General features: G+C 37.9%; 2 protein-coding genes across 3 annotated transcripts; one reads left to right on the top strand and one right to left on the bottom strand.

Annotated features, from left to right (window-relative positions):
- Positions 1-9,300: 9,300 nt before the first annotated feature.
- On the bottom strand, positions 9,301-17,851 carry LOC113674652 (methyltransferase-like protein 27). 2 transcript variants are annotated; one of them, XM_027191138.2, is made up of 4 exons: positions 17,652-17,851; positions 11,452-11,584; positions 10,256-10,628; positions 9,301-9,772 (listed from the first exon to the last, which is right to left on the bottom strand). In XM_027191138.2, exons 2-4 carry the CDS (start codon positions 11,581-11,583, stop codon positions 9,594-9,596), a joined length of 684 nt encoding a protein of 227 aa, XP_027046939.2. In that variant the 5' UTR covers position 11,584; positions 17,652-17,851; the 3' UTR covers positions 9,301-9,593. The 2 variants fall into 2 exon arrangements, with proteins under 2 accessions (XP_027046939.2, XP_089038244.1); XM_089182118.1 differs by having other exon boundaries at positions 17,346-17,761.
- Positions 14,224-17,693, top strand: LOC149040312 (uncharacterized). Its single transcript, XM_089182112.1, has one exon. The coding sequence runs from the start codon at positions 15,830-15,832 to the stop codon at positions 16,766-16,768; it is 939 nt and encodes a 312-aa protein (XP_089038238.1). The 5' UTR covers positions 14,224-15,829; the 3' UTR covers positions 16,769-17,693.
- Positions 17,852-22,766: the final 4,915 nt, after the last annotated feature.

The following is a 22,766-nucleotide window of genomic DNA, read 5'->3' as shown; positions in this document are numbered from 1 at the left end:
CCCTCTCATTCTTATTGTTACCAAATTCCTTTCGACTTGCAGGGCTTGGGGTAATGCATTTGGAAGCTACTTCCTTGTCTCCACTGAGCAACAACGACAACAACAACAAGCTTTATAACCAAATTGAGAATTTAATACAAAAAAAGGTAACATTTACTAAGAATAACTGAAAAGCTAATCTAGCTGAGTAAAAGTAAATAATGTTTAAATATAGGACGTAGGTTGGCACTAAAGCTTGAGCAAAGAAAATTATCAGTCAAAAGAAAAAAAAAGAGGACAAAAAATAAATAAAGAAAAATAAGATAAAGAAAAAGAAAAAGAAGGGACCAGTTGAAAACTTATGAACAGTAAGACTGTACGATGTATAATTTGACTTTGTTTTTAAATGTTTTAAGGGGCAGATGTTTAATGCTTTCGTCAAGGTGATTCCAAACTTTTACATCTGCAGAGCGAATGTTGAATTTACCATAGTTTGTTTTGATGGTATTAATATAATGGGTTGATTTAGAAGCAAACCTGGTATTGTAAGAGTGCATGGATGCTACTGTTTGAAAAAGATGGAAGAAGACTATAGTAATAGTGATACATAAAAAGTGCATTGTGAAGGATAACAAGATCAGTTAATTTAAGAATCTCTAATTCCTTAAAGAGAGGCTCAGATTGTTCATCTGGTTTTGAGAAAGTTATGGTACGTATAGCTCTCTTTTGAAGAATTATTAAAGGTTTAAGAGTAGAAAGATAAGTATTCCCCCAAATTGATAAACTATAGGTGAGGAAGGGGTAAATAATTGAATAATATAATTGATGTAATATGTTTCTGTTTACATAATATCGAACTTTAGATAGTACTTCAATACCTCTTGAAACCTTCTTGCTCAATTCGTGTAAGTATGGTTTCCAGTTCAAATTGGAGTCAAAAATGAGACCTAAATATTTAACTTGATTATCAGATTTAACAGATGTATTGGAGATACTAATATTCAACTTATGAGCTATTCTTCTTTCTGGAGAATGGAATACCACAAAGCTGTTTTTTTCAATGTTCAAAGATAATTTGTTAGCATGTAGCTACTAGCTTACCTTTTCTAATTCTACATTTAAGTTGGTTTCTAGATTTAGAATGTTAGGACTATTAAGAGACAGGTTTGTATCATAAGCAAAAAGGTGAAATTCTAAGATATTGGAGCATATAGGCATATCATTTATGTATAAAAGAAAAAGAAGTGGGCCAAGCACTGACCCCTGTGGTACTCTACATGTAACAGTTTGGTAGTCAGAATTAGTACCAAACAAAGAGACAAACTGTCTTCTGTTACTTAAATAAGATGCAAACCAATCATTTACAACACCTCATATGCCATAATACTCCAACTTGTTTAATATAATTCTATGGTCAACTGTATCAAATGCTTTACATAGATCTAAGAAAATGCGAAAAAAAAGAGTAGGTACCAATATTGATTGATCTTTGTATTTTATTGGTCAAGAGGAGAAGAGCATGGATGATCAAATGCTTTGATCTAGAGCCAAACTGATTATTGTGTAGAATAGAAAATTTCTCAAGATAGCTAATAATCCTATTATACATTAATTTTTCAATTACTTTATTAAATATGGAGAGTAAGGAAATAGGTCTATTGTTGGAGACTAAAAAACTGGACCTTTTTTTGTGAATTGGAACTACTTTGACTACTTTAAATTGATCAGGCACCAAACCAGTAGGAAATGAGTGATTAAAAAGCAGCTGAAGAGGGATTGGTAAAACGCTTTTTAAAGTCTTAAGAAGGGAGGTTGAAATACTAAATGGGCCACAAGCCTTGTTAGAACTTGGTGACATAATTATACTCTCAATCTCAGTTGAATTGGTACAGTACGTGATAAGAAGAAACTAGAGGCCTGTGGTTTATCTAGTGGATAACAATTAAATGGTAGATTTGGTTTAGGTACAGCTGACGCCAAGTTTTTTCCAGTATTAGAGAAGAATTTATTCAAATGATCAGCAATAGCTTTATCATTTGTAATCTCATGTTCATTAATAATTAATTTGATGGGCGAGGTGGAACCTTTGGATTTTTGACATATCAGTTGCTTTATTCCTTCCCAAATTTCTTTTGTTTTTGCTTTGTTGATCATGAAATATTCTTTATAATAATTGGTTTTACTTAGTTTAAGTAGTTGATTTAATTTGTTTCAATAACACTTAAATTTGGTATGGCTGTAGCATGTATGAGGTTTTCAGATAGTGCCTATACAACCTATTTTTATTGATAATGAATGCCTTTAATCCCGAAGTAATCCAGAGCTTTGTTTTTGAAATTTTGATTCCTTTCAAGTGAGTGGCTTTAAGCGTAAATGATTATTTATGATATTGATTACTTTTATGTAAAACTTATCAAACATTTCAGTTGTATCAGTTAGTCCATGAAATAAATTAGACCAGTCAATGGAGCTGAATTCCTTCAAAAAAGCTTCTTTGTTATAATTAGAATAATCTCATCTAAATCTTTTCTCTTTATGTTTTGAAAAAGCAAACCTCTCAATGATGAGAAAATTAGACAAATGGTCTGTTAGATCATGAAATAAATTCCCACTGACTGTTTGATATTTGATAGAATTAAAGAATGGGGCTCTAAAAGAATGAACCTAGGATATTAATAAAAAAGGGATGTTTATTGAAGTTCAAAAGATTAATATTAAAGTCACCAGATACAAGGCATAGTTTCCTTTTTTGATTGATTTTACCAATAACTGAGTAAAAGTTATTCAGAAATGTTTCAAGATTGGAAGAGGGATGTCGGTATACTACACCACATATCATATTCCTGTTTAAGTCACTCTCAATTTCAACCCATAACATTTCACTTTCATAGAGGTAAGATAATGTCTAACACTATATTGAACACATTATTAATATACATACGAACTCTACCTGCCCTCTGTGCAATGGGTTGAGAGAGGAATGAGTAGCCAAGCAGATCAAGATTAGAGATTTGTTCATTGGATCTATTAAGCCACGTCTCCAACAAACTTATAATGTGGAAAGGATAATTTAAATCATTTAACAATTGCATTAGGTTATCAAAGTTTGCTTAGATACTTCTTATATTACAATTGAGGAGTGAAAATGCCTTGCTTGAATAACTACTAATTTCAGGTGAATTGTGAAATTTATGTATATCAACATAATTAAAATTAACTTTGGAAGGTGTGTTAGATTCAGGGTCAGAATTAGATAAGTGTGGAATATTACCAATGTTGGATGTAGTCTGAAGCACCGGTAAATCTTCTAGAATAGCATTTACACTATTCTTTGAGCACAACCAGCTTAAATTGGAATTGTAGGACAGCTTGACAAGCTCTTTATCATCAATTGAGTGAAATGTAAAAGTTGATTGGCAGCATATCTAGCAGGTCCACCCAAGGGTACTGGACTTAAAGTACTTGTAATCAGCTAAAGTAAGGCATGTGCAACAATTAAGGTGATAACAAAGATTATACAGACTACATTTCAATTTCCTCCCGTTACTCCTAATTAACTTATCGCAGATAGCACATGGGCATCTACCAGTATCTAATCTTAAGTCATTTAGACAACAGTTACTTTCTTGCACTTAGCTTGGTTGGGAAGATACTTCAGTAGTTGCTGTACTGGTTGATTCAGATGTTGATCGTCGTGGTTGCAGCCTTTCCCAATCCCCAACTGATGTGATACGTGACACTGGTGTGTGCTCATTACGCCTCAAATAAATCACTCCATAATATGTCCAGATAAACTTATAATTCTGGTCTTTATGAAATTTGAGGCAATTCTTCAACAGCTTTCTTTTTGCTTCCGTCAGGCTTTCTTGAATAAAGATATTGCTCTCACCATGGCGCCCCAGTCTAATATCGCTAATATTGTAGTATTTCAACTTGGGTCTAGCTTTGTAGAAACGATCCCGAATCCTTCGATTGATAAATTTGACCACTATGGTGGGATATCTAATTGGGGCAGACCCTGATTCTCCACTGTTAGCTGAAGGAATTCTATGGCTGACCGAAATATCTCTGTCATTTATATCGACATCAATCAACGTTCCAATTTTCTTCACAATTTCGTTTGTATCCTCTCGAGATGTCAGGAACTCCTCTTATTTCGAGACATTCGCGTCTCGTGTACTGAGCTTGATCATCGATGGCGGAACGTAAATCGCTAATCTCTTTGGTCATTTTAGCAGAATCACTTCTCAAGTGGTTGTTCTCTTGAGCTGAAGTCTTCGTTTGTTTCTCCAGATTATCCATCTTAACTTTCATTGTTTCAAAAGATGTATTGAAGAAGGTCATCCATTCCTCGTAAGCCTTCAGCTTTGCGTCTAAGATGGATGGCAAGATGGCCGTCAGTTTGGATTCTAAGATTTCATCTAAAATAGATCTCAAAATCGCCTCCATTTTAGTTTTTTCTCGAGCTATCCTATCAGTTTACCATTCTGGTACAATCGATAATCAGGAAATAACGAAAAATCATAAAGAAAATTGACTGTAAGAGTAAAATTAACACAGCTGACAAATCCACGCCATACTCGCATGACAACCGCTGACCGAGAAAAAGCTTTCTTCCTTTCAAAAGCAAAGTTTCCTCTTTCATGTTTTACTTACCATATCCGACCCAAACTTCTGAGAAGAAGTAAACAAAAGCCTCGTTTTATCCTCGTTATGCTTATAAGTAATAGAAAGCCTTTAGAGTCGTGCACCAGAGAACGTAGTTTCTCCAAATGTAAGATTCCCAACAAGTAAGTATGTATGACAATTATGTTGTACGAAGCTCTTGGTTTCTAACTTTAAATGAAAACTCCCAGACATAATGGCGGCTTGAAAATAAAACCACTCAGCATAAGTTAAAGTACAAAAATATTGTATGACTTACGGGTGCCACTATGGTGTTAACGGTTTATGATAGGGACCTTGATAAATAAAAACGAAAAATAAACACTGTTTATGCTTCTATTTCTCCGAACACATCAGGGGATAATACTTACTTATTCAACTTGTAATTTGCACGACATCATATCTGGATCAGCATGAAGTTCTTACCCTGTACATAATTTTTTAAGGATGAATCTTTAATGTCGGTCCGATTAAAATAGCCCTCTGTCTTGCGAATATCCCAAAATATGACTTAACTGGTAATAGTTCGCGCTAAAAACTGCCCCCAGCATTTGTAATATATGCAAAATTTATTTACTGGAGAATAAACTGCCTTATATTTGTCCAGAAAGGAAACGAAAAACACTGTAAAATAATGAAACGAAACTGATAAGCAGCACTGCACGCACCATGATAGTAAAAAACTGTTTGTGTCTAATTCTCCTATGTGATTCGTCGTTTATCATACAATCGAACCTGTATTAAGCGGCGCCTTATTTAGCGGTCAGTTGTCAAAGTCCCGAATTTGTTTCCCCTTAGTCGCTGTAAATTTCACCTCTATTGAGCAGTTTCCTCTAGTAAGCAGGCGTGGTTACCTTTGAGTTCGAACGGCCTGTTTGTATCATCTTTCACTTGTGTTGAGCGGTTATTTGGAGTAGAACCACACAAACAAAACTAAGAATAATCTTCGAACTAAAACTCAATCCATGTAGTAGTATTTTTGAGCTAGTTTTATTACATAAGTAGTCAATTATGGCATAAATGGCGTTTTTTTTCCTCTTTTACATTACCATTCTTCTGTACAACCTTAACGGTCCACCTGTATTTAGCGGGCACCCCGCCAATTCCCGTGGGTGCGAACATCCCTGCGTCGTGTTTATACCCCTCTAAAACGAAGAAAAAAAATCAAAGTTGAGAATAGAAGATGCTTAGGAAGTTTATGTTACTAAAAACTATAATTTGATGTCACAAAAGAACTCACCAGCTGGTTCATATAAATTTCCAATGAGTCCATTTGGTAAAGACAACGATTGGAATTTTAAGGCATGGACCCTCTTATGACCAATATAAACAATTATTACGTTTATCAGGTCTTAAAAAAGGTCTGGCAGTCCCATCGACGAAACCAAAGCACTTGTCGAGGGGGGCTCCATGTCCTGATATAGCATTTGCGTAACGCTGTGAAGCCCCATGATTCAGGAGATCTTGATTCCACTCGGTTATAAGGTGTCCATAAACGTCATTGATGTAGTCCGAGATATCATTTGTGATTAGACTTATTACAGAAACTGGTCGGCCAAATCGCGGAATCATATCGCTGAGCCGGCATGGGTAGGCAACTCTTTTGAAAAGCATACATAGGTCTTCCATGACGTCACAAATACTTCTCTGTTCACATCTTAACACTGATGGTAGTCTGAATGCTGCGACAAGGCGAGGGAAGCCTTGCTTCTCGACACGAAACTCTGCTTTGCATTCGGTGGAGTTCGTAGAATCCAGATCGAATTGCTCGTAGTTTCCATGAGGGAATTCGGGACTTTTTGTTTTGAAGTTATCGTAAAGCAGTAAAAACTCTTCATCTGAACAATGTTATCGCCATAAAGAAGTATGAGCAGCTCACGAAATTCTCTTTTCCTGTGATTGTAACGAAAGCTATAGACTCTTCCACGATCCTCGTCCACGTAACTGGTGTGCTCAAGTGTTTGTGTTTCCCGCCGTAGACGACAGTCCCGTCCCAGGCCTCAATCGGTCATATACGTCGTAGTCCATGTTATCGTCGTTATTGCTTAAGGTCTCTATATTGTTCCAGGTTGTGAACAAGTGAGAATGACCTCGAATTGCCGAGATTACCCAGCAACATCTTGCGCGCCTACTGAGAAAATTAACCGGTACCAGCTTGCGCGCCTACTTTAGTCAAATCGAGATTTTTCCCCCAATACACCGAATTTATATTTGCAGTCATATACACGGGGAACTGTAAATAATGTCTGCTCGGCGGTTTCGGCCTAGGACGGAAAAACGCCCTATACATACCCGCGGCGTCAACCTCAACTGGCATACTCACTCTTGTAATACTAAATGCATTGATGCTTACGAAAACAGAGAGCATATATATTTAAGCAGTACATAGGGATTTCTTCCCGTAAACGTGATGCTATTGATGTGATTTATTTTGAGAATTTTAATGACTTAGACCATAGGTTTGCTCTATCCTAGATCCCTACTTGTATACTTCTGGCTTTTTCTCACGGTTAATGGTTAGTTATCGCATTACTCAAGAAAGGTGGATTTTGGAAGAATGGTCTTTGTCAAATGACCCTCCGGCTCTTCGCGTGCAGTCCCTTACTAAAAATAGTGCTTCGTGATGGACTTCTAAGCTACTAGTTAAGTTTTCAGACATGTTGCATGAACGAAATCCATCTGTACTAAACAAAATGAAGAGCGCTTTTTCTAGCCACAATTATTTGAATGATCAACTTTGAATTATTTTTATCGCAGGAACGCATATTAAAACCACTAATTCGAGTGAAATGCAAATTCCTCCAGTGATCGCGATTGTGTGAAAGAGTACACGCATTTGCATGTAATGAATGGCAAAGAACGAATTAGAATAGACCCATTTGGGCACACGTGGCAGATTCGAAGGTAAGTACGGAGATATCAGTGATGATTCCCCTGAAGAGGTTGTCCGTAAAATTCAAGGACAATACCCTGTTGTGGGTAGAAAAATGCTTAAAGGTCATCCAAAAAGTCAAGGTCTCACTCTGCAAAGAGAAAGAACAGGGCTGTATTTACTCAGACTAGATCCTACTGCGGTTCTTCAAGATGGCTTAACTCGATCCGCGGCCGAATTTACTCTGTGCCATGTCCTCAAGCCCTCTCCCATATAGATGAAAATCAATTTATAAACTCTAAGGCACAAATATACTAAATCTCGAAAATGCAAACAACATACAGTAATAAACACTCTCAAACTTACCTTTGAAGTGCTGTAAAAATCGCAGAATAATTAATGCCACACGTACAAAGCACTCCAAAAGCAAAGGAAACACAATTTGGTTTCGCGCGCCTTTCAGATTTCAGAAGTTCCAGGATGTTGGCCCCAGGCCACGGAGCGAACAGAGATGGAATGATGTCTTCACTGAATATTGCTGGATTGACGGAGCGAACAGAGATGGAATGATGTCTCTGACTGACTTAAAAACGTACCCTTAAACAAGACACCAAAATGGAATTAAAAGGCGCTTCTGCAAAGAAGCACTTAAACTGTTCCTGGCTCAGTCAGATCCTTCTTCTTTCACTCTGAGGAAGCCTAATTGTATTTTGGCATGATGCGCTTTTCATTTGCATTACGGGCAAAGACTGGGCAGGTATCTGGAGGGAATGGCCAAGGTTCAGCCTTTCTTCTCAGCCCCCTTAGAGATCTTATGACCCTCTTCATCAACTTCTCGAATGCAGCCCGACCCTTTGGAGTGGCAGTCTTATCTCGCATCTCGGCCAGTTTGCCTACGTACTCACCCATGGTTATCAGATTCTTTAAAGGACACCCGTATATGAATCAGGGCAGTTTCCGGCGATTCCTTTCATTTCATCAACAAGACCTTTATAAGGGCACACACCTTTGCCAAAACTGGGCACTTGTTGAGGATCTCCTCAACCGTCAAAGAATATGGACATTGCAAGTTCAAGGGAAGATAGAGTTGAACTAGAAACAAGAATATTCGCTGGGAACCGGTACACAACAGCTGTATCAAATCAGCCGTGAGCTGATCACAATTTTCTTCACTTCAGGTCACAGATTCTGTAGAATGATTCATGTTTCTACATTTGCTCTGAAAGTGCCAAAAACACTACACAGTGACAATTGTTTGGCATTGCTTAAAAAACTAGAAGGGAACGAAAAGAAATTCCTGCAACTAAGCTGTACGTTAGAAAGCTCTTTATCGATGGTTTCCTAAGCTTATCTCGTGTTCTCCCAACCTCTCACGTGTTTACATCAGGCTATGTAAACACGGAAATCATTTTACATTTCTTCATTTTTGCACTTGATGCGCGCGCTTTGCTCATGCTTCATTATGACAAGCCATCTCGTATTTTTCCATGTTAGTAACACGTAATCACATGATTTTTCTCGTGCAATTTGGAATAAACAAGCACTTGTTAATTTTTTCAAAGACCACAAATTGAACTCGCCCTACGGGCTCGTGCAATTTTGTTAGTCTTTAAAAAAATTTACTCGTGCTTATTTATTCCAAATTGCACTCGAAATCATGTGATTACCTATACAAATAGACCCTTATTTGTCTGATGAATTCACTTCTTTCAGCACAGAGTAATTTAATCTACCATGGAAATAGATTCTCTGTAGCTAAAGGTCAAAGAGGAAAAGACAATCTGTTTCCAGAAAAAACCTGTGTTTTATTCTCAAAAGACTTGATTCATCTACTTCATACTCGTTGTGGTTTTGTTAGTAGATAGATAGATAGACTGTGTTTTATTAAAAATTACATTGCAGATAAAACTGAATTGCGTAACTTCACATTAATTAATTGTACAAACTGTTTCTGCAACACATATTTATGAAACTTGTTGCCGCTCTGTCGGTCTTACAACGATTAAGATTGAAATTCCTCTGTTTCCTAAAATTGTAATTAGCCTGATAACTTTTTGGTAGGTGGGTAGTGGTAGCACTAACATTTCAAGACTTTGTAAACAAAGAAAGTAGAAGTCGGAGGCATGTCATCTACATCAAACTGAGGCACTGTATCTTTAGATACTTTTTCCCAGCTGCGTGCTTTCTCCAGCTCTTCCATTTTTGGTTGGTAGACTTCTAGCTCACCATACCGAATGTTAAAACTCACCAGACCACCTGCGATGGAAACCAAAAGAAGAAAGAAATTTTGAATCAGCGCCCCTTAATTTAGGGAAACATTGCTGAAGTACTTCTTTCCACTTCCAGAACATCTGCTGCTTTTTTTCGTTGAGTGGGGGTGGGTTGGGGGAATGGGGGAGGAGGGCTAAAGGCAAACTTTGCTATAGATAACTTATACGATTTGCCTCTCGGCCATCAAAATTTGTATATGAAGATATTTCACTGATCGCAATTTGAGATTTTAAAAGTTACCTATCCTTTCATATACCATCTTCAAACGAGCTCAGAATTCAACCATGAACGTCACCATTTTGAATCTCTCCAAGCCGCGAGTTTCACATTCGAAACTTTAATAGATGAAAAAACTTCAATATATTCGTCTGTTCAACTTGGGGAAACGTCTCTTACCTCACCAGTGTCATTCCCAGAGCGACCACACTATGTTATGAAATAGGACTATCTAACTACTTTTAAGCTTACCAGTCCTGATCATCCGAATCATTTCAACCAAAGCTGCAGGTTTGACATGTGCAGAAGCCAGCGTACCAATGCAAATCATGGCGTCGTACTCTCCGGTTTTAACCTCAGGACTTTGCTGGTCATTTAGAGGGGCGCAGATAAATTTTTGGTAGATTTTTTTCTTCTTCGCCTCATCCAACATTTCTTGTGAAATGTCCAGAGCACACAGGTTGGTGTACCCAAGTTTGTTGAGCTCGACACCAGCCCTGCCCGTGCCAGCTCCACAATCAATGATTTTAATTTCCTCTTTCGGTTTGTCCAGGTATTTCTTAATGGCAGAGTCTAAGCATTCAGCTTGGGGCTTGTGGCAGACGATCCGTGCGTTAGAGTTTTCCTGTAAAGAAATTAATTAGCTTGCAATGGATAATACGCGAGAGAATTTTGCTCATTGCTAGCTAACTCGCAAAATATCAGCGCGTAGTATGTGTTTGAACCATCGCATAAGTTCAGGGAATATTCTTCTCTGGAGAAATATATCACTAAAGACCCCGCGGTTTGACTTATGAACAGAATTGCGAACCACTGAACGGCGAAACTTGTGGAAGATAGAGAATTTTGTTGTTGCCCTACTTAGTAAAAAAAACAGTTATTTCCCTCAGTTTCACAAGTTCCAAGATCTTCAGTTTCGAAAGGTTCACCGAATCTGCGATCAGCAGTTCCATGGATAAATTAGTCATGCGCAGGCCCGTGGTATCCTCATGTATTAACCGTACCTCTTGCACTGGAATCAATGAGCAACAGCTGTACATTAACTTTTGTACAAAATTATTCTTAAGCTCGTCATATGTAATTCGCTTTAAACTTTACCAACCTTAACCACCCTTCATCATTCTTGTGTTATTTTTCTTTCCTTGTTTTGTTTTCATATCTCATTGAAGTAATTTTTCTGAGTCTCCTCGAAGGAGACTCCCTAACATTAGTATTCATTTTCTCGGCGCCGATCTCTCTACATTTCCTATAGTGATACCAAGGAGAACTTTTTTGGCCGTCAGGCTTCTTATTGGTGATCATCTCCATTATTCTCATGACATTTAGATTTGATTCAAGGGGGATACTGTAAGGAGAAATTAGAAACCGGTTACTGTTTGGGGTAAAAGGGTTAAATTGGTTCTGTGCTTTGAAAAAAATGGCTCACAATATCGCTACTCAGGAATTACCTCATCAAACTTGCTCGCCCATTCTTTGTACACATCTTTTATCTGCTCCTCTGTTGTTGCTTCTGGAGATAAGTTTGCAAATCTACTCCCAAAATACTTTGCATAGCCAGCGACATGATCTTTTGTAGCCATTCTTAAAAAAGACATATAAATGAATAAATAACAATAATAATAATAATAGTTTTTTTTAAAACTTGAGAATAATAATACTCTTTAATGAAACATTTTGAAATACTTAGTTACTTACATAATGAAATCATAAATTTTAATTTACTAAAATTATTTTCCTACAATATAGTATAAAATAATTAATATAATTAAATTAAAATCTGTCATAGGTCCCATTTCACACAGTTAGGCAGGGGTCGCACTAGTGCTTTTGGTGTTTACATTGGACATAGAATCTGTCATAGCATGCTTGCGACAAGTGCGACCCTTTTGTCGCGTCCAGACATAACTATGTCCGAAGGACCTAAAGATCAAACAAGCCGATGTCCTGCCTCAAAGCAGGTCATATCTTGTCTAATGGCCTTAAAATAACAATTTTTTATTTTTCTTCTGTCGTCAACGTCAATCAAATCTGAAATACGGGCAGAAATTGGAGTTTTGCAATTCTGCAAAGGCAACACGTGTGCACTGCTAGCTACAGCTATCGGGTTAAAATTTTAGTCACCGGTTTTCTCTTCAATGCGTACAAACCAATAAGGTTTTGTACATTGAACAAATTAAACAGAGATTGAAGAAATGTCGCTAATAAAACTAGCACCAGCCTCATGTCTAAAAATTATATTTGGCGCTCTTTTCGCGCGTGAAATATAAAGAGTTGACAGACTGGTTTCAAATATCATTTATGTCGCGCAAGTGCGACCTCCATGACTCCCGTGGTGTAAATGTCGCGACATATTTATGGGACAACTTATGACGCGACATAAGAAAAATAAGGCCACAGTGCGACCCCTGCCTTACTTCATTCTAATGATTACAGTCGATCGACTACAACCTGTTACTTCCTAATCCTATCCTTAACTATTTCCGAGTTCAACCTAGCTAATGGGAAATATCATGGAAAATCATATTTAAAGATAAAAAAAACAACCATCTTATATATTAAAAAATCTAAAAATATTCTCAACAAAAACAAGGCAACGACAACCTATTATTCGGCGCACTTTTTTGAAAGCCGTTAAAAACGTTTATTGAGCCCGCGCAACCGAAATCGGATATAGGGCGGTTACCAAACGTTTAGCATCACGCATTTATCTTGCCTGCTATCACAACAAATTCCAATAACAAAAATTTAAGGACTATTTTGGAACAGCTCAAACCTCCAGATAAGTCTTTCGCTTCCAAAGTTATTAATTTTGGTGTTGAGAATGTTCGTGAGAATGTTGAAAATTTAATATAAATTATCGCGGCTACGGCATCGTATTTCGTTTTCCCAGCGAATCGTTCTTGTACCTACTCCACCGCTGTATTGAAGCAAAGCTTTATCAGACTTTATCAGATAATTTGGTCTATAATTAACAAAGTTACTAGCAATAGAGGTTAACTTAATAAAATTTTGGTCATAAGAGCTTCTGCCTCTTATCTAATGAATTCTGAAACTGCGATTCTTTTCACAAGATCTACAATTAAACATTCTTTCCAGAAGAACCTTCTACTTATTTGCCTGCTAGAATCGTCGTTCTTGAGAAAAAGAATTCCGGATTCTTGTGGAAAGAGTTTCTGAAACTGCAATTCTGTTCGTAAGATTTGCCATTAAATATTCTTTCCAGAAGAACTCTCTGCTTTATTGCCTGCTAAAAAGAATTCTCCTACTTGAGAAAAGAATTCCCGATTCTTGTAGCAAGAGTTTCCGAAATTGCAATTCTGTGCATGAGATTTGCAATAAAAATTAAATACAGAAGAACTCTCTACTTCATTGCCTGCTGAAAAGAATTCTCGTTCTCGAGAAAAGAATTCCCGATTCTTGGGGCAAGCGTTTCTGAAATAGAGATTCTTCTAAAGATATTCAGATGTAATACATTCTTACCACAAGAATTCTCTCTTCTATTCAATCTTGTTTCAAGAACCTCAATTCTCCTTGAAAGAATCACCATTAAAATGATTATTCTGATAAGAATTTTGGTTCTTAAGAGGAGGATATGCTATTTGGGGAATTTTGAGTGTGCCACATGGGAAAGCGCAAATATCGATTTAATCTGTTTCGCAAACAAAGGAGTTAATCACCGACATCGGAAATCGCGATCAGGTATTCCTCGCGACTTCCCTTGGTTTGTTTTCCAATTAGCCCAGGCCGCTGCCAATCACTTCTTGCGTAAAAACCTACGAAACCTGCAAAGTGGAACTGTGGTGGCTAATGTTGCTTGCCGATATTTTCCGTCGGAAAAACGTAGAAGTCAGTAAATGTGACCGACTCTGTTCGGTAAATTTTATTGTCTGGAGCTTGGACATGTCAGAGAGTTTCCTTAACAGCTGGATTACACCCCATGTTTGAAACCATTTATAGAGACATCGCACTTTTTCTTCGCTTCTTTTGGTCATATTTCTTCGCTTCGTGATGTTACAGTAACACGGAAAATCTAACCAGATTTATGATCAAATATGAGCTTTCTGTGGGTTCTTAATTTAATTCTTTTAAAACTAATCAGGTTTTTTAAAAACGAACTGGGATGTCCACGTGCTATTCACAATCTCACCCCTCCCCAACTCGCTATTTTTTGGGGCGATGTCCACGATGTCCATCTAAAAAAATCTGATGTCCACGTGCAATCCGTATCTTAAATTTTTTTTTCTTTAATTATTTTTAATTATTTTAGTTACGGTTTAATTTTTCTTCATTAATTAAAAATAGGAGAAAAAATGGGAAAAAAAGGTACCCTCGACATTGTACCCTCGCCGTCGACATGAAACCCTCGACCCTCTACCCTCGACAAAAAGATAGACTCCATTAGATGCCGATATCTAAACAACAAATCAGAATATCGAAAAAGCCCGACACAATTTGTTCTGTGCAGACATTTTGCTCGTGCTGCGGCATCCGATACCAGATATATTCAATAGAAGAATTTCGGTCGTTTCACGCCTTACTGGCTCCTGAAACTTCCTGAAAAGAAAAGTCGCTTAACTTATATTTTCATCGTTACCTGCAGTTATTAAACTTTCTTCTGAAATACAGTTTGCTGGGATTTTATTGCAATTAACGCACGTACGAATTTTTTCCCGAAGGACACCCACGAAGGTGGGAAGTAACCTTTAACCCTATTTCAAAATTTTACCTGTAGGAATGCGATAAAATTATCTTGTCTATTGTGTCAGGGTTTGGGATAATGTTTCATGCACAAGTTGGTTGGTTCAGTCATCGATACTCACGCACCGGAAATGTCTTCTAAGCCGGTCAAGTTATTGAACCCGATTTATATGGTCTTAAATCACCCTGGGGAATATACTTTAGTTCTGGACAAATCCTGTCGTATAAGTTGGAGGATAATTAAACATGTTATGTTATCGTTATCGAGGAGATGGCATTAACGTGCACTGATCCGAACCTAGAATCGGATCCAGAGGATAGCCCTCCAGTATCACAACTCGAGCCAAGGTATAAAGCTGAATAAGCCAAACAACGCAGCAACGAAGGTCTACGCCTTCAAAAAGAAAGCCGTCAAAAAGAAAACCTTCCGAGGAATAGCCGATCCACGCGGCAGCCAAGGAAGAGGAAACATGAAGACACCATCAGCGCTATCCAGTTCAAGAAGCAAAAAACTGAAACCTCCATTTTAAAACTGGAGAGACACTTACAACAAAAGACTTGCCCTAAGTCGCTTCAATGCAAGGCGAAGGCAAACGTCACGCCTGACGAAACCTTTCGACAGGAAATAAGCGCTATTAAAAGTCACGCCGAAGAACAATACATTAGCGCCCTAGTGCACTTCCATCAGCATAGACTTGTTAGTCACAACAGTGATTCTCAACAAGAGGGACAAAATTCAAAAGGCCCAGGTTCAGCTCGACAACAGAGACCACTACCGACCTCTTGAAAACCCCATGGTCACTGACACATTAAAAAAAGTTAATGAGCTTATTGCTCAACTGCACAATGGCAAACATATAGACGATATGACAAAAAAGTGGCTTTCACAGACTCCCAATCCGCCCAGAATACCGATTTTCTACACTTTAACAAAAATCCACAAACCTTTGCCAGTGGGTAGACCGATTATATTGGGCTGCGAAGGACCAACTGAAAGGATATCATCCTTTGTGGATCATTTATTACAGCCTATTGCTCAAAAGCAAAAATCGTATCTCAAAGATACGACTGATTTCATCAACTTTATAGAAAAAAACGCAAGTGTCAAATGATACTATTTTAGTATCAATGGATGTAACAAGCTTGTACACAAACATCCCACAAGAAGAGGGTATCACAATAGTATGCCAAGCATACGAAAAATACCACAATAACAGCCCTCCTATTCCGTCCCACTACTTAAAACAAATGCTCGAGCTTATACTGAAAGAAAATTCGTTCCAGTTCAACGGAGTAAACTATCTCCAATGTTTTGGAACTGCCATGGGAACACGAATGGCGGTTGCTTTCGCCAATCTCTTGATGGCAGAAATTGAAACAAAACTGCTTCACCAAAGCAGTATCAAGCCGAGAGTATGGAAGCGTTACATTGACGACGTTTTCTCCCTGTGGGATGTTCGTGAACAAGACATTGATCTATTCATAGAACAAGCTAACACGTTCCATCCAACTATAAAGTTCACGGCTGAAATCTCAGAGACTGAAATCACATTCTTAGACACGGTTGTCTACAAAGGTGAAAGATTCCAAAACGAAGCTATCCTCGACGTCAAAACTCACTACAAACCGACCGAGACCTTTCAATATACACACTATTCATCTTGCCACCCGCCAGGTGTTAAGAAAGGCTTTATTAAAGGAGAAGCTATCAGACTTCTAAGAACAAACTCCTCGGAAAGAAATTTCCAGGAGGCCATGTGTAACTTCAAAACACGACTTGAAGCACGTGGTTACCCAAAAAGCCTAATTGAAAAAACTTTATCTGATGTCTCGTTTGCCGCAAGGCAGTCGACACTTAAAAAACAAACCAAAAAAACTAAAGGCAAAATATTGCCTTTTGTGACAGCATACCACCCAGGGGTTAAAAATTTAAAACAAATACTGATACAAGAATGGAACCTCATCCAAAATCAGCCACTGCTGAAAACAATTTACAAAACGCCTCCGATTATATCATACAAAAGAGGTAAATCGCTCAAAGACATACTCGTCAGAGCGAAGCTTTAATTAAAGGCTTTTGCGTCGCAAACGTAAAACCATACAGGGGAGTCTGTGTAGGCCTGTCTATGACCTTTTCAAACGAATAGGGACGCGACGCGATAGAGTGGCCTTTCTGACCCGTTTTCATGCAACTCGATCCCGGACTCACGCGATGTCCGCCATTATGAAAGTCGTGTATTGGTGTGAAATTACAGCAAAAACAGCAAACACTGTATCTAGCACGAAACCGCTACGTAGGTTGATCATGTAAATTCTTTAGGTCGAGCAGGGTCCAAACGTCCAACATCAGGAAATTGAACCGCCTGATCACAAATGTATGCTGTCGAGGACCTTGCTTTGTCCTTAGTACTTCTAATAAATCCTCAAGTATTCTCGTCAAACAGGCTTAAGCCCAATAAGATTCGAATATTTCGTCAACTAGGAAATGAGCACCATTTTTAGAATCGCTTGTCATTTGATAGAGGAGATCTCAAGCAGTGTAAAAGAATCCTTAACTGGCTAATTTTTGCAGAGCGAACGAAATCTTTTATTTAGATTTCATCGGGCCGCCACAAGTAACATCAACGATGTTCGAAATACCCACCTAATCAATCGGTCCTTTATTGTCTGAAACATTCCACCCGCCTGCTACTCTTGATTCTGTGACAACTCGCTTTTCCTTTTTCTAGAACTTGTACCTTATATCTCGGTCGATCAATCTTATCGGAAACTTTAATTTATTTCCATAACAAAGCAACAACATGGAAGTAAAAGGCATATTGACCTGAGGAGAGGTAGACTTTTGCGCTTATAGCTCACCCAGTTTCCTGTTATCACGAAACTAACCCAACTTGACATAAAATGAAAAAAAAAGCGTTAATAATTTTGATGTGCACATAAATTTACCAACCTGAATTGAGTTGATCTTTGCTTGACGTGCTCTCTTACTAGGCTGTATACCTTAGGCTTATACCGCAGTCCACACAGGTCTGTTGCGTGAGTAATCGGTGCTTCTCAGTTTACCCAGATGCATCACGCGTTTTCCGTAAAAGTACTCAACTCCTGCCCCGACTCGAATTTTTGGTGCGATCTTTCTGATCTTCGCTTGGGCCGGCACATTCCTTAGGGGTACAGGGAGGGTGAATGGCGAAAAAGGGGAGGAAGATGTGTCATTTTTTTTTCGGTAGGGCTTTTGCAAGAAGCGATGATCAAAATTTAAAACTTGCCATGAAAAGTGAACTCCGATATGCTTCGACATCAATACTAAAGTTGATAACTACAGGTATGGATTTTCTTTCGGCGCTATAACACATAACTCCGAGTTTAACGTAAACCTCTTTGACAACCATATCATAAATGTTTGATGCTATTATATATTTTTTTTGTAAGTAATAACTTATTTGGTTGATAGATTTAAACCAGAGTGTCACCTTAGCATACGTATCCAAACTAACATAAATAGTGTGTGTAGACCTAATTAATCATTTATTTGACACTGGAGAACAATTTTAAAATTGGTTTTATAATGACAAATTTTCAATCGTTCGGTCATTTTACCGAAAATAGCCTCACATCTCACCTTCGAAGGGACGAGAATTCCATCAACAGCCAAAACACTATTTCCATGAATTCACTCTAAATCACTCTTTGGTTAAATTCTCTTTGAATGTCAGTTTCTTAAACTCCCCTTGAGAATATTTGTCCTTCACCCAAGAATGGACATTCATTTTTAAATTGATCATTCTTCCCCTGAGATTGACTTTGCTTGTGTGAAGAATCACATTCAAAACCACTCTTGCTGATAAAGTCTTTGTGCTCTTCTAAAATCTGAATATTCTATTGAGAAGAATCTTGTGCCTTTACTGGGTTTTGTTGCATAATTGAAAGGATTGATTTTCCTCTAAAACAGTAGAAGAATCTCATTTTGTTTAGTTTTATTCTTTAACGTACGATCAACATAACATAAAATTGACTTATATGTTCATAAAGTATGCAACAGGTTATCAAAAAACGACTATATCAACATTCACTGTATCGACAACATTCACTGTTTATCTACATTTCTCATTCTTTGTATCCTAGAATAATATCACATAATGCAAGCCGTTCTTGGTCGCTAAAAGGGGGTCATGGTAAAGGCGTTCCTTGCGTAAACCGCGGAAACTGGGGATGAGAGTGCGACAACTTGTGTTATCATGTGCTCGTTCTTCGTAAACAACATAATTTACAGAATACTGTGTTTTGTGAGGACCGCGTTGTAAAGATTCCTGGCTTATATGCTCATCTCACATACAAAATGATGTCGAGCGTTTTCGGAATGGGCCGGTCCATGAACTCTACAGCTTGAAAGCTAGCCAAATGTGCAAAGTTCAGACTAGTCCTCACGAGATAACAAATGAGCCATGTGAATTCAAACTACGAAAATACTAACAAAAATGTGACAGCCGATTTAACAACTAACTATATATGATGCTGAGACGAACACCTCACGTGCTGAAAAAATCAAGAATGTTCATGAACACAACTTAGAAGGTTGCGCTAACAACGGCGAATTGGATACGGATACTGACGGAAGCAACTTGAATAGTAAAAGGTTAAATATCTAAGCCTAGCTCTTCCGTGAAATCTATACTTTATAGGAAATCTATACTTTATTGAAAATCAGTAATAACATGCATAAATAAGAAGTACCCTTGCCAAACATATTTCAATATTCAACAGTCATTTGATGGAAAACAGTATATATGCAACACATGTCATTCAAAGGTCATAAAAGGAAAATTGCCAGGCTGTGGTGAATAATATGTATGTGGATGAAATACTCAAAGAACTATCCTTACTAGAAAAACTAGAACAAATGCTAATAGCTCAACGAATAGTATTTGAGAAGATTGTGGTCATGTATTAAGGACAAAAGAGAAAAATTAAAGGTGCAATATGCAATGTACCTGTAGAATGTGATCAGACATATAATAAACTCCCTTGTCCACCTGACAGATCTGGTATAACAATACTTAAGCTTAAAAGAAAGTTACATTCTAGAGGACATGTTTATTTTCAAGCAAGTTCTTAACTAGTTCAAATTAAAGTACATAATCCATTGTACATAGATATACTAGTTGATATTAACAATATTGATAGCTATCTCATGGCTTTACAAAATGATGCAGACGATAATGATACACATCAACAGGCTACATCAAACAATGCAACAACAGATAGTGATTCTGCATTGGTGTATGATGCAAGAGAAACTGATAAATTAAATGGTAATGAAGAACAAAATGATGACTCCTTGAATAAATATAGAGCCCCAGTATGCGAGACCTGCTTAGAGTCAATTATGCCAAACTATCCAGTGGTGAATGTTCAAGTAAAACGCTCGATACGAAGCCCGAGTTAACGCTCCTCGAGCGTCTAGTTTCCGTTAAAGCGAAAATTACATTGTGATAATAATGATAATAATGATAATAATGACCATAGCACCGAAAAATACAACATCAGCTTAGTTTGAAAAAAAAGATCGCCGTGTGTAGCACGGTGCGGCAGTAGCGTGTGGTATGATGCGACACTGTGATACTTATAATCAAATGTATAATCATGAATTAGACCTGACATCGAGTCTAACAAGGAAAAATCTGGCTTACGTTCATGGAATAGAGAAGAATGAATACCAAACAAAATTGAAAAAAGAATAATGAATAATTCGAAAAAAAAAAAACCAAGAATGATGAATATTCATTATTCAGCTTCCACCATCGATGAAGTCCCTTTCAGTTGAATCTATTATGCTAACTCTCAAGAGAAAAAGGACCGGTGTCAAGCACTTGGGTTGCGCGAGCTCAATCAACGTTTTTAATGGCTTCCGAAAAAGAGCGCCGAATATGAGGTTGTCGTTGCCCTAGCTTGATTCGATTTCATATGAGGAAGGAGATTTCAGCGGCCAATACTGCCTTCCGCTCCAAGGTTAACTTGTACGTTAGGAGCGCACTCAAATTTGAGTTCATATAGAGGGATTCAATAGGAATATTCGGAGTGTCAGGTGGGGTTTTTGGTACAATAATCCAATGTCAAGCGATCGACGGAAGATTTTATCAATAAGATGAGGTCCAAGAAACTGAGTCCTGCTTGATCGTACTTAACCTTCATCGGAAACATGCTATTAACAAAGCTGTTAGAAGGAAGTGCTCTTTAGGAACTGATCTTCAAGAACTGATTGAACTCTGTTCATACTGTACTGATTGCAGGACTGACAAATTTAATTTCAGTTGCAGAGCTCGAGGTTGGGATAAATTACAACTGAATGGGGCCGAATTATGTACTTGAAGGCTTCAATTTGCAACAAAATTAAGCTCTTGTTGTATGGCTCATAATTGAGCATTCCCCATCCCCTTTCAATTATGTTTCTGAACAGAGAGGCACTGGATTGCTCAGCTAGAGAAGGGATCATAGGAAAGGACTAGGGGTTGCAATTGGGTATTGTAATGTATGACAATGAGTTTGAAACAAAGGAAGATAACATTTGAACCAAGGATAACATTGAACCACAACGTATACATCAAATTATCAATGGACAACTACATCAGCATTCACTGTTAGTGACAACTCTTAATTTTTATCTACATATATCATTCTTTGCATATTAGTTATTTATATAATAAGCACAGTTATGCACGCATTCTGATTGATACTCACTCATGATCTATTGGAGGACAGTCTATAGATGACGTCATCATTAAAACTTTTTTAAAACTTTTTATTATATAAAACAATTAGATTCCAAGTTGCCGTGCGTCTGTTCAGTAATAGATCACAGAGGACGTCAAAATGTGGTAGGAACATCGTGACACTTTTTTGTTCTTACCACATTTTGACGTCGTCTGTGATCTATTACTGAACAGACGCACGGCAACTTGGAATCTATTTGTTAAATATAACCTCGACTGGCTTACTTCACAATTCCCGCGACTTGGAAAACTGATGCTTTCTCGGTTGTTTTTCGCCGTTTTGATGCAATTCCCCTAGTTCAGTAAATGGTTTGAGCCCGAGGTAAAATGTAATAGTGTAATTGGATCGTCCAGGTGAGTGTAGTCCTGAGAAGGACTGTTGTCCGTTACCTGAGCGGAAGTCATCTTCAGAGTCAAGTGCTTAGTAGTCACTTGACTCTGAAGATGACGTCCGCTCAGGTTGTCGAAACGTCAGTCACCACTACCGACATTGCCCTGAAGTGAAAATGTGAACGAGGACATGTACTCTGTCGTGGGCAAAATGTGCGATTAATCAATCCACCTCCAAACTTGAAAATCATGAACACTCGAGGGATGCGAGACGCACTCGCCTTCGGCTCGTGCTTCTCTGCACTTCTCTCGTGTTCTTAAAAAATTCCCGCGTGGTTATATAACTCAACATTACACTCGGCGCGTTTTTTATTTCTTTAACATAGCATTGTTACTGACACTTTTTCCTACAATGAAAAGTTTGAATGATAACAAGTGTCAGCCCCCCGCCCCTGCCTTTGCCCCCTCTCTATCCTACGCCCCCGCCCCTCCTCGTGCATCGCGTTTTGCAAAATTTTTATGATAAAACAATGGAGAACCTCTTATGCTTAGGCTTGACAAAGAAACGGAACCGACTACAGCCAACGTTTAGCTCAGGTCAGCAAAGGTTTTTATTAAAATTGAAGAATAACAAAAATCGATAAATCGATTGTAGTACGTACAGATGTTAATTCCCAGCTTGTCCTCCGTTCGGTAGATGTTACAACTTGTATGGACACAACGCCGAATACAACAAATATGCGATTAATATTTCCGAAATCGACCGATTACTGAAATTTACACTTGGAAAGGAGTAAGTCGGACCCCATCGGATTACATAAAGTACGTGAATATAACCCAGACCGTCTAGGAACGACATTGTTTCGCCAAATATATTTCTCAACTTCCGGTACAATCGGGCCGTACACGTGACGTCTTCGTAAAAGAAACCTGAAGATGCGACCTCCTGTTTGTCAATGTTACTTTGA

This window comes from Pocillopora damicornis, chromosome 9, assembly GCF_964200805.1.
Source record: "Pocillopora damicornis chromosome 9, jaPocDami1.2, whole genome shotgun sequence".
Classification (NCBI taxonomy): Eukaryota; Metazoa; Cnidaria; class Anthozoa; order Scleractinia; family Pocilloporidae; genus Pocillopora; species Pocillopora damicornis.
The sequence above is the reverse complement of the archived record's forward strand: the minus strand, read 5'-3'. Positions and strand labels throughout refer to the sequence as shown.

Bases quoted from the DNA above. Each gene is read 5' to 3' on its own strand.
- LOC149040312 (XM_089182112.1), top strand. From the start codon at position 15,830: ATGGATGTAACAAGCTTGTACACAAACATCCCACAAGAAGAGGGTATC.
- LOC113674652 (XM_089182118.1), bottom strand. From the start codon at position 17,377: ATGTTTCAGACAATAAAGGACCGATTGATTAG. The intron at 10,629-11,451 runs GTAATTCCTGAG...ATTTCTTTACAG, and splicing joins GGGCGAGCAAGTTTGATGAG to GAAAACTCTAACGCACGGAT. The intron at 9,773-10,255 runs GTAAGCTTAAAA...TTTCCATCGCAG, and splicing joins GATTCGGATGATCAGGACTG to GTGGTCTGGTGAGTTTTAAC.